Source organism: Fistularia commersonii, chromosome 29 (genome assembly GCF_037954325.1).
Source record: "Fistularia commersonii isolate RoL2024-O1a breed Wild chromosome 29, RoL_Fcom_v1.0, whole genome shotgun sequence".
NCBI classification, from domain to species: Eukaryota; Metazoa; Chordata; class Actinopteri; order Syngnathiformes; family Fistulariidae; genus Fistularia; species Fistularia commersonii.
The window spans coordinates 3958521-3978243 of NC_141312.1; the positions used below are offsets into that span (position 1 = coordinate 3958521).

The 19723-nt window shown below is 39.2% G+C and overlaps 1 protein-coding gene across 2 annotated transcripts in view; it reads left to right on the forward strand.

The window, feature by feature from the left end:
- The first annotated feature begins 2916 nt into the window (after positions 1 to 2916).
- The window catches only part of mtus2a (microtubule associated tumor suppressor candidate 2a), a 30447-nt gene continuing 13640 nt past the window's right edge, over positions 2917 to 19723 (forward strand). For both annotated transcript variants that reach the window (XM_086177525.1, XM_086177524.1), the window contains exons 1-3: positions 2917 to 5087; positions 5981 to 6236; positions 12704 to 12955. In XM_086177525.1, the coding sequence (XP_086033651.1) occupies positions 3036 to 5087; positions 5981 to 6236; positions 12704 to 12955 (2560 nt within the window). In that variant the 5' untranslated portion in view covers positions 2917 to 3035. The remainder of the gene's footprint in view (positions 5088 to 5980; positions 6237 to 12703; positions 12956 to 19723) is intronic.

Genomic DNA, 19723 nt, shown 5'->3' on the forward strand with positions numbered 1-19723 from the left:
TGACTGAGAGTAACTTAAGCAACAGAGTGCAGCAGAGGTTAGAACTTCTGACTCACAAAAAAATGGTCACTGGTTCACTTCCAACAGACGGCCTGTCTGCAGAGTTTGCTTGGTCTCCCTGTGTCTGAATACAGCTCCTCTGGGTTCTCCGGTTTCCACCTACAATCCAAAAACATGGGGTAGATTAATTGAAGATTCACAAATTGTCCAGACAAGAATGAAGGTTGTGAGAGAGTGAATGGTTGTATCCTGTCACTCGACTCCTGCCGCCCTGATTGCCAGATTAGCGGTATAGATAATGAATGAATGGGTGAATGAGATCAACTCATCCGTGCACTACCGGCTGCAGGCAGTGCTCTCCCCATAAAATCGGAACTATAAACACCTATGATCATACAAATTCAGTCTCGAATATTGCACATTTGGTTTCATTAATTATATTCCAGTTAGTGGAAACCCCCAAGTCACAAGCATGTCTTTGCTCACACAATGGAAACGTGTCTTTTTCTACTTTCAGCATTTACAGTGTATCAAACATGATAAGATGGTGCGAAGAGAGGGGGAGGCTGCCAAATTCTTGTTTTTTTTCTTACAGGAGAATCACCATATGCATTTCCTCTTTTAGAGTTTTTCATCTCAGCCAAAGCATTTATTCCAATAGACAGGCTCCTTCTTTCTGATTTGTTTTGATTTTCCAGCCTGATGATGTCTGCCTTACTGCAAGGGAGATTTTAGGGGCTGACTCTGGCTCAGCTGCTGAGACCAAGCTTGGTGCTCAACCTCCCAAGACTGCTGTCATCAGCACAACCTCCACTTCTACATCAGTGCTGTCATTGATCTGTCACCATGTCCTGTCCATTAATTCTCCCAACAGTTAATGCAATCTCAACCACTGTCTCCCTCTCTGCCTCGTTATATTTTGTCAATGTCCTTTATCATTTGCCAATTATTTGGAGTTGAACACCAGAAATAGGTGAAAGACAGCAGTGTACAGAGGCACAGGGGTAGACACTGAGGATTAACCCACATTTTTTGTCTATTTGTACAGCAGTATTTTTTCCTGTTTCTCTGCAATTGTTGATAGCAAATCAAATTTTACAAACACACTTATAACTTCTCTCTTTGGAAAACCTGATAGGGATATCTGATGGTTAAAAAAGGTTGGAAATTGAGCATGTACATCTTTTTCTTACATCTGTGTTAAAATTATTTAAACACACTGATTACAAAGGAAGCCCACCAGTGTGTGTTTACATATTAGACTTTTCAGGTAAAGAAATTCACATTTCATTTCGAAATTGTGTAAAAGACAATCTCTAACAAACACAAATCATGACCTTGAATATTTCACCCCCCCAGTACATTTGTGCAGATCTCCATGGATTGAAACTGCACCAAATGTGCCACAGGCAGTGGGAGCAGCAGTTTTTGCACTTCTTTCAGTTCATGATAATACTGCTCAAGAAGCCACCTACTAATGAAATCTTATACCCCAACCGCAAACAGGATTACAGAGTCTCTATCTAGACATGGGAATCTAATCAAATAATCAAAATATTAAGGTGATACGATGACCGTTGCAGTCAAAATTTATGAACTGCAAAGATAAATGACTACATTTTGGTTTGCAGTTAGTCAAGTCTATAGAAGTGCATGTGAAGAGAAGAGGAAATGAATTCTATTTAAACAAACAAAAAACACATGTTTGATTTTGAATTCTCATTGAATTTTTCTCTTTCAAGGCTGATGCTGAATTCTTTTTCAATCTAACCAGGTTCCTCATGAAACCAATGGCATATTTGGTTAATTTGATATTATGTGACAAAACCTCCTTGCCATCTGCTCATCTACTGGATACATGCTTCTGTAGCGCTTTATGCAAATGAAATATTTCTGTGCTTCCAGCAGGATTCCACTTTGCTTTCAAATCAAGCAGGATGTTGTGTACAATCAAATGTTGGTATAATCAGCCATATGGTGTGTGAGTGGAGACGTACTGAGAGGGGAGTGTGAACCCTCCTGCAGTGATCAGACCTGCAGTATGGATTGTGCTTCTGCTTCACACTTATTTAACACAGCTATTGATGGAAGCAGTACATTTTCTCATGTCAGGGAAAGGGTATCCACTTGGGCATATTTGAGACACTGGTTCTTATATGGAAATGGTAATGTGTTTTCTGTAAACCTAAAAATCTGGTGAATATATCTTTACATTTTTCCATAAAGCCAAGTCTTTAAGTCATTAAAGGAAAAAAAAGACAATTTTCAGAACAAAGCATCCTCCGGTCATCTTCCTGTCACCATCAGCATCCCCAGGGTGGTCCTTTTACAAGTTGTCACTGGAGCTATCATTGCACTTCTCTTTTCTCCAACCAACAGTCATAGTTCTCTTCCCTCATAGTGATATTGCTGAATGTTGTTATGATTGAGGTCATTTATTCATTAATGATAGCACAGTTCTACAAGTAAATTAAGAATCTGATGGAATAAGATATTAATCAGTAGGTATCAATGAAGTGCAGTTAAGTGACTTTTAAATCCTGCTGTGTCACTAATAATGAAGGAGCTCCCAGAATCACCCAGCAGTGATTTTCACAAAAATTTGGTAGAGAGATTGCTTATACATGAGTTTGTCTAGATTCTTCACAAAATAATGAACATTTCTCTTTAAGTGACTTGCTTCCTCAAAATCAAATTCTTATCAAATAGTAAATAGTTATTTCTATTGTTTGTACACCATGCACATCTGCGGCACTGTTTCAAAGGGTCTGTTGTAAAAAAAAATTTTTTCTGTTTCAGATTGTCCAGCCAATTTCCTCTCCAAGAGACAATAACAACGGCATTGTTCACACACAGAAAATGCAATAAAACTATTGAATTAAGGCAAAGACGAACTCATGAAATTATTATTCTTGGAAGAATCAGCTGAAGGGCCGTCATATCACAGACCCAAATAGGAAGGCAGTGAGGAAACAGTTGTTGCTCCATCAATGGCCTGCAGGAGTCATTGAGTAAGGCGAAAGAAATCAGTCAACATGAGCTTCTCAACTAGTATCAAAGACCTCAGTATTAATGGCGGAAGAGGAGAAAAAATTACGAACAAAAGTCAAATGCAAAAATGCCAAAATGGGGATGATAACGCTAACCGATTGTCTTCAATAAGTGACCATGAAGAAAAAGGACAGATAGAGGACTCTGGGTATACAACAAGTACCATCCCTCCTTTAGTTTCTCAAAGTGGTTCCCATGATAAACTAGTGATTTGGGACTCAGAGCAACAATGCACAGAGTCTGGGCTGAGAGAGTTTGAGGTTGTGGAGTGTCAACAGATACAAACATTCTTGGGCAATGTGAATCAGGGGGAAGACAATGAAGAGGAAGATGATGGAGGAAGCCTAAGAGATGGCAAAGATGAGGGTGCGATGTCCATTTCTTCCAGTTCCACTGCCAGCTCTTCTTCTACTGGGGTGAAGAGGAACGACAATGACAGTAACAATGTGCAGAGCAGAATAAAGAGAGACAGAGAGGTGAGAGGAAAAAATGCCTGTCATAGCACAGAGGAGCTTGATACATGTTTGGCAGTAATTGAAAAGAACAGCAAGACAAGCAGAGGAGGAGACAGTGACCGAGGGAAGGGAGGTCTCAAGGAATCCAAGTCCGAGACAAATGTATTCGTCTCCAGTCTATCAGCCATTTCCCTCAGTGGTAGCCTCTCAAGTGCTCTCGATACCAGTGGAGACGCTCGCATCAGACTGCCAAATTCGAAGACCAACCCTTTTCACTATGCCAACAATGCTACCTCAGCCCTGACTCGAAGAGGGGCAGCTGTTGATGTCAGCCAGGATTCCCCACAGGTGCATCCTCAGGAGAAACATGAGCATCCTCAGCATTGCAGACTGGAACATAGACAGGAGGAGGGAACCAATCATAAAAATGGATTGTCCTCCGATGTGGGGCTCGGACAACGGAGGAAGGCTGGATTTGAGGAACGGGTCCTTCCACCACGGCGACAACAGCTTGTCAGACCCCTGTGTCAGACCGAGGCTGGAAGAACACAGAGCTTACAAGAGCCCAGTGCTCTTCAAGCTGAAAAAGGGCAACACAGTAATGGACCCAGCAGACGGTTTACAAAATCATCTTTACCGGAACCATCGGATTTCTCCCACCTTTATAGCACTGTTGGAGTCTCTCAGTCCATAAAGCCAAACCAAGCAGCCCAAAGGGAGGCTCAGCCAGTGGCAAAGACACCAGCTACAACAGCTCAGTGTACTTCAAGTCCACCAAAACCCTCAGTCGTAGAGAAACGACCCCAGAGTCAGCTAACGTACAGAAAAAACTGCTCCAGCCCAAACAGGACTGGGATAGATTCCAAGACATCTACACCTCCCCACTCCCCTCTCAGGACACCCCAGGGCTCCCCGCGTAGGCAACCCTCGATGTATTTCATCTCAAGGGATGCCCGTGGAGTGGTTCGCCAAATTCCACCAGGATGCAACCCTCCTGTACTAACAACTCAGGGCTATGGCAACACTTGCTTAAGAGCACCAGTCAAAACAAATATAAGCACAACTGGAATCCCCAAAGCACCTCTTAACAACCAGCAGAGCTCCCAAAACTCCAACTACAACCCAAGCCCCAGAGAGAGCTCTCCTTCACCTAAACTTAAACCTAAAGGAGTTCGTCCAAAAATCATTACATATGTCAGAAAAAATCCTCAATTCAAGCCCCAGGCCGCTGACGGATCCTATCATGTATCTTCTTTACCAACAAGGCTGTCAGCTTACAGTCACAACGTGACTCCCAGTTCATTCAAAGACACACCTAAAGACCCCTCCAAGACTGGCAAAGACACCAGAGGAGTCCCAGTGCTCAGTGCCTCCAACTTACTTTATGAGAAATATTGCCATGAGATGCAAACAAAGAGCTTCCCATCTGGATTGCTGGGCAGGAGTATCAGGGCCCCTGGACACACAAACACAGTACCCCCTGCACACACAGTTGCTGCTCAACATCAACACACACACAGCCACACAGTACCTCCAAAGCTGGGTAGCAAAGCCAATGACTATTACGGGTCACCAGCAGAGGTGAGTTTTATCTTTCTATCAGCCTGTGAAAGGAATGTGATTTTAACTGGTCGGACAATGTTCTGAAATATTTCATTATGCTCATGAGAGCAAAGCTCGAATACTCTGTTCTACTAAATTCCCACGTTCTAGTTTACCAAACAGAAGATTTTCAACTGAGTTGAGAAAAAGTACAATTCCAGATCAAAAATGAAAAGTGAAGAAGTTGGACTAAATCATGATTGTTACCATTAATTGTGAGAGCTTCTAATATTTTAAATCACATTCTAGATTCATGGTCAGAGTCATTCATTACAAACACTGATCCCTTCTGTTATATTTGTTGACACTCCATTAATGATACTTCTTGATGCCCCATCTCATATCCCTGAGTGAACCATCTATAATTGATTACCTATCTTATGCATTTTTTCTCAGTCTCACTAAAGGTGCCTATTATGGCTTTCACAATCAGTCCTAGTTCATTCTGATTAAATTACCTAATTTCGCATTCTCATTAAGATGGCATCTAACGTCAACATGTGGAAATAAACAGTAATGCAATAGTAATGGTTATTTATCAAGCCCATTGGGACAAGACATTAAATTTCCAATACTCTACATGCTGTTTTGTGTTTCACAGAGTAAGTGCAGACACTTGACACTCACTTCCTCTGAGAGCTAAAAATGACTGATCACATGATTCTTAAGGGCATTCAAAATGCAGAAATTAACACATAAGGACAGATAACGCATATGCTTTTCTCAAAACGCTCCCTAATAAAAATTTAAACAAGATTTAGCAAAACATATGTGGTTGTTGGACAAGAGTGGAACTCATTTCTTCATTTATTTTCATTGACCCAAAGATAACTGCTGGATACTATTTTTGACCTAATTGGGTCAAATTTTAGGTGGGATCTTCCCATTTTAAGGAGAGTTCTACTGAAGACTCGCTGCAGCTCCAGACAGCTGCTCAGGCTGGGGGCAGCGGCAGTCTCCTGCGCTCCAGCAGGGGTATGCGTCTTGGCCTGGGAGCTGTCACCAGGACAACTACAAGCTCAGTCAAGGGCAGAGGGTCTGGTCAAGGTCAGAGGGCTGCATTGGTTCTCAGCCAGCCAATCAAACCTGTCGGTCCAGCAACTAACCAGAAATGTCAAGACAACAAAGGTAAATAAAGAAATATTATTCTTTAATTGGAATTTATCCTCCAGAAACAAATTTTAAAATGTATAATTCAAGCAGAGAGTGACAGATTTCATTGCACCAAATCAAAATATGTCTCACTAGAAAGCAACCTTATTTTCCCTTGCCTTTGCAGCAATAAGCAGTGGTGGGACTTTTTCTCCCTCAACTTGGCCCAAGATGAAGGCAGCTCATTAAAATGTATTCTTTGAGATTACTTTTGGCTGATATGATTGGAGGGCTGCAAAATATAGTCAGCTGGGACTATTTCTGCTCCAAGGGGGTTGCATCGACAAAAAAAATAAATAAATAAATAACAGCTCAACTACACATTCTCTAAACACACAGCCCATTCCTAATTCATATGATTGAAAAACAATCTGGAAAAGCCTCACAAATTCATGCTGCAGCTCTACTATCACTGGAAAAATCAAGATGTGAAATTTGCTCCTGACCCTGCATCGTGCAAGAAGGAAAGGCCAGTCATCACTTCTATGTAAATTTGATCTGCTTTTAATATTGGTCCAACCAAAATAGATAGCGAAATTACACACAGCTAAATTTAACACACCTCCCTTACACACAAAATAAATGAAAATTGCATCAAACTGAACAGGCCTCCTAATCATTATCCCTATTTATACATAGGGCATCCCAGAGGTGCTTGGCCCTGCAGGGCCTGGTAGCTTTGAAGTGCAAAGCAATTAACGCTTAAGTAGTGACAGGATCTTCCTTCTGAAATCATTTCTCATCCCTACTTTACCCAGCTCTACACACTGCAAGTATGTGATAGTATATCATGTAGCATTGATCACGATCATTGTGTTCCTTGCTGTTGATGTTTCCTTAAATCTGGTGAGTCCCTGAGAGTGGCTTGCCAGCTTTTTGAGAAATTTAGTTTTATACGGATCATTTGCAATCATCCCTTAAATAAATTCTGAAGGTACATGTCCGTCTTTTCTGTCTGGTACTTGGCACAGTATAATAGATGGTGTCATTAGCTTACCCTCATCAAAAATCATCAAATACATATTTTTTTAACAACTACAAATTACTTCGTTATTTTTGTACTTGCGTATTTAACACGCTATAAACAAATATGTGACATTTTAAGATGTATTTTAAAGCTACAATTCATTAGTAAAAAGCAATCTGATGGGGTACTGTCTATTACTCAAATACAACATCATGAATGACATTCTAACAGATAGGAATTCCTGATATGTGATATTTTTATGCAAGATGACAAGATTATCACATGTTCCCCATCTGAGGTGTTTGGGTTCCAGTTTGGAGATTTTTTTTTCATCTCCATAAGTAAAATCAAAGGTATACGTATGATGGAGCAGTGAGGATGTTCATCTGTTGACTTATGAGGGTGTAGATGGAGAATTTTTTTTTGTGCTCTATTAAAAGTAAGGTTCATGTCAGAAAAAGCCTGACTCTAATGGATAGCTCAGGCCACAGAGGTCAACAGGTTTTATTGCTGCCACTTTTGTCCAAAGGAGACCCAAAGTTACAGCTTAATGAACCAATGAGGGGAAACTCAGTTTATAATGACATTTGCCTTTTAATTTGGCATTCTCCATCACCAAAAGATGATACAGTTTCTGATGTGACTCTTAGCTGTTTAACAAGGCACATATTATCCTCTTTCATGAAAATATTTGAAACAAATGGCATGTGTGGCTCCAGCTGATCAAAGTTATCATGTGTTCTTAAGCCCTTGCCTACATCTATTCATAATTTGGGAATACACACATAGTTGGCATAAAAGTGCTGCATTTTTCTCCGAATGTACAAAACTAATGTTCCTCTTACTTTTAATCGCATCTCTGGCATTGATCCTTCCAGATATTTGCCTGGCAGTTAAAACTGTTCTGTTTTCCATTGTTGTCTCAAGGAATTCAAGGTGAAGAATATTATTAGATTGCTGAATAGTTTTCACTTTAGTATTTCCTAAAACTAAAAAGTGACAAACAACCACTGCAAAAATCAATGTATGCTGAGTCACTAGATTTCTGTGCAAAGTGATAGGGCAGGGTATTCAGCTGACAAAATGTGCAACAATCTACCTGAATGACTTGGTTTGTTTGGGTTTGGGGTTATTCATGATAAATCAGATGCTTTCACATGTACTTTCGCTCACACCTCCTGGTGCCCATCTTTGCAGTGCACAAGGAAACGTGTTCTTTGCTGCATATTGACAGTCAACACACTAGTTTTGGAGGATCTTTTTTTTTCACAAAACATTGCATTACTTCATTGTCGATATAATTCCCTTTTCTCACAGACAGGGGTTATTCTTTCATGACAAATCTTGAAATGATATTCAAACAATCACCATAACTAGCGCTACACTGCTGCCAAGCTACCCGAAGTCCTCCTAGACATACCTGATATTCTTGGGGCAATTGGAATTACACAAATATCTGAAGATGAGAAAAAGCTCTTCCCCCCCATAGAGCATGAATAAGTTGCATTTAAGAGCGGTGTTGGAGGCCTTGTTAAACAAAAAGACTGTCGCTTTCTCAAAGATGTATTCAAATCATTTGAAAGGCCTTTCCTTTCATAAAGTATTGACATGTAAATATCAAAGATCATATAGAATGTGAAGTGCTCCTCATTGTCACCACACAAACGAGACAGTCTTTCCTTTCACTGGTGTGAAGATGCATTACTGAATAAGATTTCATGTTCCTTTCATCAAATCATATTAACCACTGATTACTTAATCACATAAGGTGCAACGTCATAATTTATTTTACATTCATGCAAATGTTTTCACAAAAAACATACATGTCTTTCGAATCAATTTTGGATGAACAGATGAACAGATTCTTACAGGGAATGAGTTGCCAACCTAACAAACTATATATATACAGTATATATATATATACACACAGCAGGTCTATGATTAAAAGTAACTGTTGCTAATAAGGGTTTTTCACCTATAGGACAACTTTAGTGCGACTACTGCATATTGAAGCACTCATTATGCCTTCCGAACGGCAGTTGAGCCTGTTTTTACTCCAAAAGCACTGCAGGGAATGCAGTGCATTAAACTATCAGATTTAACAGCATGCACTTAAAAGCTTTATGGAGGAAATCCACGTAGGTTGTTGCAAGTCACCTTGAGCTGTAATTAAAATGGTTGGTCACTGCAGTGCTGGTGACTTTACTTGTCAAAATTAGTGACAAAAAAGTAACTCATCCTCAATTTGGATTGCTCTACTTTTACTTTTCTTCTCCTGAGAATTAAACCGGTTCATCCACTTACTTAAAGTGAAAATGGTTTAATTTACACCACTGGAACGGAGAAAACTTCAACTTGATTCAAAATTATTTACACTTGATTAATTTTTTTTTCTTTTCTACTTTTGTCTTTTCATTTTGAAAGCCACCATTTCACAGTTCATTGTGTAGCAGTGGTGTTGGGAGGAAAAAACAGTGATAAATATTTCTAGAATAATAAAACGGATTACAGTGAAGTCTGGAGGAAGAAGGACAGGCAAAGTCACATCCTATATTAGATTTCTTTCCATTCCTTTTTTGGATTGTGATGAATTGTGTTTGTTTTTCATTTATATGAAACAGAGATGGGTGACATCCAGGTTAAAGTGGATGCTTTTGAGACTCCTCCATTTCCCTCATCTCTTGAGGAGGCTCAGTGAAGTAGGGCAGGAGGGAAATTGGAACATTTATATTTCATCTCAAGTTTCTCACACAGAAGTATGCAGTGTACAGTGAGCTGACTGCATATAGAATTTTATACTGGATGACATTAAGGGGATGACTGAACAATAATAATAATAATAATAATGGTGGCACAGTGCATCACTTCTGCATCACACCAGGAAGGTCCCTGGTTCAGTTGCATGTTCTCCTGTGTGGGATCTCCCCAGGCTCTCCAGTTTCCTCCAACAGTTGAAATTGTTTCTGTATTTGACCCAGTGATTGATAGGCAGGGTGTGAGCAACCTCAAGCATCCCTTCAACCTGGAGTGCAGGATAAGTGGCAAATAATGAATGAATGAATGAATGAATGAATACAGATATTCAGAATTACAGTTCAATGATAATGCAATTAATTTGCAGAACTAAAATACGGATTTTAGTAACTCACAAGAAGTGTATTCATATATTGTATCCATCTTCCATCATAAATGGTAAATGCCCCCCACTTATAAAGCACTTTAATCACCTTGCAATTCCAAAGCTATACACTAGATCACATTCAGAAATTTACAAACAGATTCACACACATGGTGAATCATGCAAGGTATTAGCAGGGCCATCGAGAGCAACTGGGTTCAAGGGCCTCAAGGACACTCTGACATGCAGACAGGAGAAGCTGGGGATCGAACCAGCTACCTTCCAATTGGAGATAGCTCTACCAACTGAACTCTAGCCACCCCATAAAACACCATAAAAGACCCCATTTTCTGAATGGTTTTCCATTCAAATAACATTTTCTTTGAAGTCTCTTTGCTTATTTTCTTGCAGAAATCAAGGCCTGTGTGTAATGACAATGGCCCCCCAGAGTCCAGTTTTATTTTTTATTTTTTTCTGCCTAGCAGATACACTAAAGTATAAAATACGCATAAAATATTGCATACCCTCACAGTTTACATTCAAGTTTTGTAAGATTTTGGTATGACTCAGAACACATACATACAATTGTTTTAGATTTTATGTGTGTTGCTTATCATGTCTTGATGGAGGAAGTTTACGATTGCAAAGGTTACAGTGGTAACTAGTGGCTTTCTAGCGCTCAACTGTAGGTGCGGGAGACAGCCCATTAACCTGATTCTCCCAGGGAAGACGGGGAAAAGGCCAACTCCCCCAAATGCCTTTCAGCTGGCATAATACTTGTGAAATTTTACAGTCCATTAAACAACACACTAGAACTCAGTGAAGTGATGTTAAAACTAGAGTTTTCAACACATTGAATCAGCTGAAGTTTGTTGAAGTACTGTTCAAGAGGTGGAGAATAGCAGCAGCAGCTTTGATGATGCTTGAGGGCAGTTACACTGGAGACTTTTCCCCCCTCTTCCTGCCCCACTTTGTTTTGCCTGCATTTCCCCTCTCTCAGTGCTTTTTCTGTTATATGCAGCGATATTCTGTAGCATCCACTGAGCTTACTGCTGTGCCAGATGGAGAGGAAAGGGAGGCTTTCTACCTTATCTCAGTGGCCAGCAGAGGATAATGCTCTTCTCCTACCCAGGATCTTGCAAGGCCCGGATACTACTAAGTGTGTGTGTGTATGTGTGTGTGTGTGTGTGTGTGTGTAATTTTAAGGCTTGATGTTGGAAAATATGAGACACAAGGATTCTGTTTCTCCATTGCTGACTTACAATGACTGTCACCAGGGAGCAATGATTACTTTATTTCCTTTCCTTCTTCTCTGTCAAACTCTACTATCTTATTCACTGTAAAACCCTTTTTTCTTCACATAATCAACGATCCCTTCAGTTTCCTTTTGTGGTTCAAGCAACTTTTTGCCACTCACTAGGAAATTGTTAGAATCACATTCAAAAGTACAGAAGGGGGAAATTGATGCTTTCCAGCTAAACCTCCAAAAGACAAACACCCACAGAATCTTATAAACATAGTGTGTATCCTTGGGGTTGCTTGCAAATATTTGAGTATTAATCTTTCGAGTTTTTTTGGTAATTTGTTATTAATCCTCTGAAAATTTCCTTTTAGATTTTTTTTGTTTTCCCAAATTAATGACTGAATGGCAAATCAGAGAAATTACTAAATATGGGGAGAAACCTCAGAGAGCTGTGTGTATGTAAATTCAGTTTCAGCACTGGATCAAGCATATTACTGGATCACATTTCTTCTATTCACAAAAGGGAGGAACTCTGCATCTTTTATCTGTGCCTACGACAAGCATTATGTAATGTCACAAAAGAGTTGGAAGGACATCTTGCCTTTGACCTAGTCATCAATGGGACCACACTGAGCCAAAATGAGCAGTTTACTGAGTAGCCTTTGCCATCTGATTGGATTGTCATGATTTAGCAGTTAGCAGTCAAAAAATTCAAGAGTTCCTGGTGTTGACTAAAGCTGTAAAGTGTCACACGATGATTAATGATACACAACACCAATAAGGTCATAGCTCTGCACAACAATCAAACATTGTGTCTTGTTGTTCCATTCTTCCTAAAATTGTGATGCTGTCTGTTCTGCATTACAACAGCTAAAATAAAGGTGCCATTGTGCTGACACTTAATTGCATACATGGATTGCCATGATCATGAATTTTATTTAAATGCCTTGGAATGCTAGCATTAGGGTGATTTGGTAAATCTTGGGCAATTTCTTGCTGATATCATTATTGAACCGTCTTGATTTTTTTTTCATAAGTTTAGATTGCTTTTTAGGAAGTTAGCTTGGTGATGATACGTGTGATCATAACTTAGGATTCTTCATTTGCACTTTTAGCACAAGAAGAGGTTTTTACCCATCAGGCTCCTCCTCCTGCTCCAGCAACAGCTCAGCCGCAAGCCGTTTCATCCAGGTCTCTGCTTCCAAAAGCAAGCCAGTCAGGCCTTCGCCCTCCAGGCTTCAGCTCCAGCCGAATCCCCGCAGGCCGCCTGGTAGCCTTTGGCTTTGTCAGGAGTTCTAGCGTTTCCTCTGTCTCCTCCACCCACTCGGCTGACAGCTCACAGAGTGACCCCTGCAGGACATCTCATCGTAAGTCTCAATCTACTGCCTTGTTCTTTTAATGTAATAAAAACTCACTTAATCACTAAATAGTGGAACCTCATCAGCATAACCTTACTGTTATACTTCCAAATTTCCCCTCATGAATATAATTTACATAAATCCCCCCCTCCCACATTCATCATGTAACAATTTGCTTATTTTCATTGAGATCCACCCTGATTAAAGGTTTTTTTTTTCCCCACTCCACTTAAACTCCAGCTCGATGTCTGAAAAAGAACTGGATTTTTGGCACACACACAAAATGCAAAGCATTTTTCTTATTTTATGAAACAATTCCAAAGGACAGATTTTCAATATAATCAGTGGTTTGGTATTGTACAAACCAACACCTTTGAACATGCACAAGATGAAAAACCTTAAAGATCATCAATTTAAAGTCAGTCATCCATTCATGCATTATTCATTTCATTTATCCTGCACAAGGTTGAATGTATGTGTGTGTTTGGGGTGGGGGAGAAGGTTGGAGTGCAAATCCCAGCTGTATTTACTCTGTCATTCACAAATACAGACAATTCACAGTTGCTCTCTCAGCTAAACTATTGGCTGGTAGAACAGCACTCCATTATTGCTGTTACATGAAAATGCTAACTATTACACAGTTGTGCCACCGTACAACAATGATACATCAAATGTGATAACAGATATAAAATATACACTCCAACGAATGACACATCATTTGTTTAAAAATCCGTTGTTTAAAATTATGTTGTCCTTCTCTTTAATGAAGAATTCAAGATTCTATGAATGAACAAATGCATTTTAATAAACAGCTTTACTTGTTTGAAAAAGTAATTGTCATTGTTTATAACCCTGAGGCTTCATGTTTCCACATCATACTTGTCAATTCTAATTAGTGTTATTCCAGTCTGCACACCCTTGAAGCAATGATTGTAAAAAACAAACACCTTCCCCAATCAATTAATCTCCATCCATATCCCATTATGCACAATGGACCGGTGACGATTTACAGTATAAACAAAATGAAAGCAAGATTGATTGGAGTGGAACTTCATCTGGAAGGGGACTATTGTGTGAAAGAGCAGACAGAACTATTGACTTTTAGTCCACAGTCAAAAGAAACAATGTGATCTTAACTGTAAAGCTACAGATGATAATTTTTTGTCTTGAATGTGTTTGAGATTGACATGCTGAATTTTGTAGTTATTTCATAGACTCACCAGTAATTGAGAAAGAGTCCTAACTAGGCATTTTTCAGTCAAGTATTTCTTTCTTACACTGTTCAGTGAACTCTGTGGTTGAAAATATTCACAGCCACAGGGAACTGGAAGTGCACTTACAGTTGTGCTTTCAGTGAGTCGTATCTGGCTGGTTGGTTAGTTGGCTGAATTTGTGATAAGCCTATGTGTTTTTAATGTGACCTACATAGGATATGTTTGCTCTTCTCCCAGTTACAGCTGACGTCAGCACCTCCTTCTCACGCATGTCAGGCCCCCTGTTATGTCATCACTTCTTTCCTCTTTGGATTCTTACTATTTCATATCTTTCCTCCCTCAAAGTTGTTGAAATGAATAATAATTGGGTAGCAATGTCAGGTAGGTGCTTTCTCAGCAAATGAAGAGTGAAAACAGAACTCCCATGGGTTTCTGGTAGGATGTAAACAAAAGTAGAAAAGGGAGATTTTCTTTTATGATTGAAAGCATTTACTTCATAGCACATTGCCGCATCCTATTACTTAACGTGTTTTTTGTGTTTGCTTTTTAATCTACTATATGTCTACCAATTCCTAAGAGATTTTCATGGCAGGTACAACAGCTGATGCTAATAATAGCTTGCAGACATGGGACATTGGTTTCAATGTCAAAAAGATGTTAAACTGATCATCAAATAGCTGTTTTCAGTGTGATGATGAATTGAAACTGAAAATGATAAGAGCTTTTATTTTTCGTCTCATTCAGTTATATACAGGATTTGTGAAATTTGCACAATGTATTCACAAAATCATGGATGAACCATGGGCAGCGGTAATGGTTCTTAGCAGTTAACAGTTAGCAGTTCATTGCCTTGCTTAGCCAGACTTCAGCAGGCTATGAGGACTTTGGGAATTAAACCAGAACTATTTGGTTCCAAGATGACCACTCTTACAATCAGAGCCATGCCTCCCCATCAATCAACTTGATGTTGAATGCAACATCAGTCAGATTACAAATCAATTCAATATCAAAAGATGACATTTCATATTATATCAATAATAACAGTGGCGTCTTCTGAGGCAGATCACTGACAATCACAAGCGTCAATATTTTCTGCCAACATATATATGCTGACACATGATTTTGTTTTTCAAAGTTACAGGCTTTACAAAAATGTATTTTAAAGATATAATGAGACCTAACAGTGGATGAAGGCGCAAAACCTAAGTAACTGCCCATTTCACTGGATAGTGTTTCTGGATTCATCATATTACTCCAAATGATAGACTCTTCGTTAACCAATGTTGTATTCCTCTGCTGTGAGTGAGTGAGTGAGTGAGTGAGTGAGTGAGTGAGTGAGTGAGTGAGTGAGTGAGTGAGTGAGTGAATGAGTGAGTGAGTGAGTGAGAGAAAGAGCATACATCAGACATGAAGAGAGAGACGAAAGGATACCAGACAAATTTATTTGAGCTTTCAACCCTGTGTGGTGCATTTTGATCTCTGTGCGCCATTTGACCTTTACTAAATAGGCCTCAATCATACATCACACTGTGTCTCCCACTATAAAGGCCCCTTTTGACATTTGCACAAACAGCTATCGAGTGTCTATTCTCCTACATTACATTAGAGAAACAAAAACATGTGATTTAATAAATATCTTGATTTAAAATTTGAATATTATTACTTTTACCTGAAAATATAATGGAATGCAGAACCACTACAACTGGAATCCAGGATCCTACAGAAATCTACTTTTGAGATTATTGGGATCCAATACTGACATTGCCACACTGAGAAATGTGACCATTTTTGAAGCTCCACATTTGTTGTTTGTTTTTTGGACATGGAGAACTGCTTGTGATACTGTATTTTCCTCTATCACCCATAGATCTGTGCCTGTCACACTATGCATCACATCAAACACTTCACTTTCACACATCCTCCCATCAAGAATGTCAGAGGAAATGTAACAACCCAGTGTCTCCCTCTGAAGCAACGAGAAGAAAGATCAGTGTTACTCACTTTCCTTCTCTATTGATCAACGGGCAAAACACCCTCCGTTTGGGATCTGGATGATACAGATACAAGAAATCATTGAGGAGTGGCGATAGAGAGCCATGGATTGGTGTGCCTCAGTAAAGTAGGTTAGGTGACGATCCCCCGGAGTTTAAACTCCCTGCTGTCTTCAGCACACTATGATCAATCTGCGATTGAACAACTTGTAAAGAAGACAAGACAAAGCTCAGAAAAAGAAATTGTTCTCGAATTTCCCTACCCCAATGGGGATCAATAAAGTTTTATCTTATTGTTTCATATTCATGATGTTACAGGACTGGTTCAACCAAAGTACATGTGCACACACACACACACACACACACACATACGTATGATGTTTTATTGTTACATAAAAATTGCAAATGAAAACAAAAGAAAAAGATCAAAATAATAGTTTATACAAAATGTATAGCAAATTTCCTGATTCTTACCTGCATAAAATATGTTGTTTCGGGAGAACCTTGGTTAGGGTCTTATGGCCCTTTTTTTTGGAGTAGTTTAATAACTTGTGCGCTATTGTACTTAGAGGCTAACAACATTCTGCAGTTTACCAGTGTGAAAATAAAATCCTGGTAAACAGTCTCACATACCGGGAGCAGATCACAGAAAAAAAATATTGTGAAATTTATTCTAGCATATGGGGAGTTAAGGTTACACTATTCACCATTGATTAGCTATTAACCCAGTCCTTCCTTTAGCATAGTCACTGACACTCGTGTGTGTGTGAAACAGAAAGCATCCATGCATGCCAACTAGATTGGGGATGAGTTGTTAATTCCTCTGTGATTGACAGGTTCTGTTGCATAGCCAGGAGGTGAATCTGGCAGAAGGCTGATGAAGACGGTGCCTTTAAACCATGCTATCTCTGTGACAGTAAACTCAATCTCCAAAACAAACAGATGATCTACCCATCAGTCGTGTCTTTAGGTGATAATGAAATAATGGTGAATATAAAATAAACACACTGGGGAATGAGAGAATTGTTGGGAGTCAATGTTGGGAGATGCAGAGATAAAAGCAAACAGAGTTGACAGGAAGGAAGCGTGTGAAAGGAAAAGGAGAGGAAAGTGAAAAGAATAGGGAGTTTGGTGCAGGATGTAGAGTCGATGCCATACTCCAGATGCCATGGCTCAGATCTGGTCTGTGACTCATGCTAGCTCACTGTGAACAGATGGTTTCTATGGTGCATGAGCACACACACAGACGTACTCACACAAACACACTCTGGTATAGCAGGAAGCTATTTGGGCCAATTAGATATGGCTGCCATTCTGCAGGGGAGGGGATGAAAACTACGATGGCAGTGACTTGCTAAAGTGGGAAAGCACTGACAATATGTGTTCATTGACTAACAAACTCCCGCAGTTTTTTTTTCCATCCTCATGTGCATCAACATGTAATTGATTGTTAAGATTTACAAAAAACAGTGAAACAGAAATGTAATGAATTTGCTATTTCTTTATCTGGGCTTCAACTCCCCCAACAGTAATGGACACAGCTGTAATTAAATATGACTATGACTAAATGGTGGTGCAGTGGTTACACAGCAAGACGATTCCTGTCTCAAGTTTAATAGTGGACTTTTTATGTGATGTTTGTACATTGTGTCTGTGGTTTTTCCTCCCACAGTTCATAGGTTTGAATGATAAAGTGAATCCAAACGACTGGTAACATTTTACTTTCCTGGTTAACTCTTCAGTTTGACAGAAAATGGAAAGTAGAACGTAGCACACCAGAGGCCAGTCTTAGTTTGGACTCAAACCTGGTCAAATAAGATTCCTGTTGTCTGCCTCCCTTTAACTGGGCAGAAATACTTTCCAGTCTAGCAATTGTTTAGCTGCAGATAAGCTGCTGGAAAGCTAAATTACCTTTGGATGGTAATCAACATTTTAACTGCTTGAATAGTGCTGGTAAGTCTGTTTGTTTGTTTGTTTGGTTATCATTTGGGGGCACTAGCTGTGTTAGAGGGGGTTGGGTAAATACAATCTGACTACATGCTGTGTTGCGTGGTTTGAGAAATCAGACTGATTGTAGTGCATTCATCAGCTCAGCTTTGTGACAATTGCTTCTGCAGTCACTTCTCCAATAGACCAGCTTAGCCACACATAGATTATGTATTCACTTATTAAATTCCAGTTTAGTCATTGCAATCACTCCATTGTTGTATTTTAAGGAGTTTTCTTGCTGTTGCAGATGGCTTTTGTTTGCCATACCTGCTTGAGTGTTGGATTAACATCTGAGATAAGATTCTTATATACATGTATAATCATATATAACATGTTTATAGCATATTAATAAATCAACAACATGTTTTAGTGTAGTTTTAGGCTGATATAAGAACATTTTAAATGTTTTTTTAATAGGAAGGATTTACCATTAAGCCACAGATGAAAAATGCGAATTCCATATTCATGGGAGGCAGGGCAAAGGACTGTACAATAGCATAAATTCGAATGAAATTAAATGTAATGATTGAACTTTTTTGTCAAAAGGAATTTATTAGAAAAGACTATAATCGCGCTGACAACCCTTAGTTGCCTGTGGAAGAGACCAGTGAAGGCTTTCTGATGTGACAAACACTTTGGAAATGGTAAGATCTGCCACCATTTGGCTTCAGAAATACTGGAACCTTGTTAAAATTTCTAAACAAAATGCTCTGCAACTGTTTTATGATGCACAATTTTAACGAAAAGCAGGTGATATAGAGCATCTAAAATCTTGTACATTTGACAAACCTCCACAGGCTTCACAGAAACATCTGTGTTTTCAATTGTAAAATCATTTTACTCATTGTGATAATAGTCACATTTTCTATTGTGGAAAATAACCCTATATGTCTAAATAACCCTATATGCTCCCCCTTCCCCTGCTTCCCCTACAAAAATACATTGTTTAAATGTGATAGGATCCGTGAAAATATACTAAACAAATTCACCCAGTAACCCCCAGACAGCCTTGCCTGAGTCTTGATTTTTATTAAAATTGATTACCTTTTAAAAGCAAATTTACACAGAATAGATGGTTAAATGGTCCTTTTTTTGAGTTAGATATTTGCCAATTTGATACTATTGACCGCTATGTGGCAAAGCACAGCTAAATACAACGTAGAGTAATACTGAGTTGGTCACTTGGACAATAGTCAGACACAGACTGTAAGCACAAATTTAATTAAATGCACAATGAACTGCTGTCTGAACCCAGTCTGTGCACGACAGTCACCTTGATGCTCCATATTGAAAATCCTCATTCCTTCCTGATCTGGTTTAATCCTTTTGCAACTTTTGTCCCAATTCTAAACCGTTCTTTGTCAAGAAGAATACTACTCACAGCTGCTTCTGAGCAGCACCACTTGATATGGCAAAGTATTACTCTGAGTCTTTACACTGTGGAAATGCTGGTAATTTTACTCAAATTGAACTTGTCTGACTGGAATAAAGGTTCTTCTACCTCGAAGGAGATATACACTTACTGTGATTTCATTTAGAGTGGAAACATCTTACATTGTCTTCTTGTTTGACTGAACCAAAAT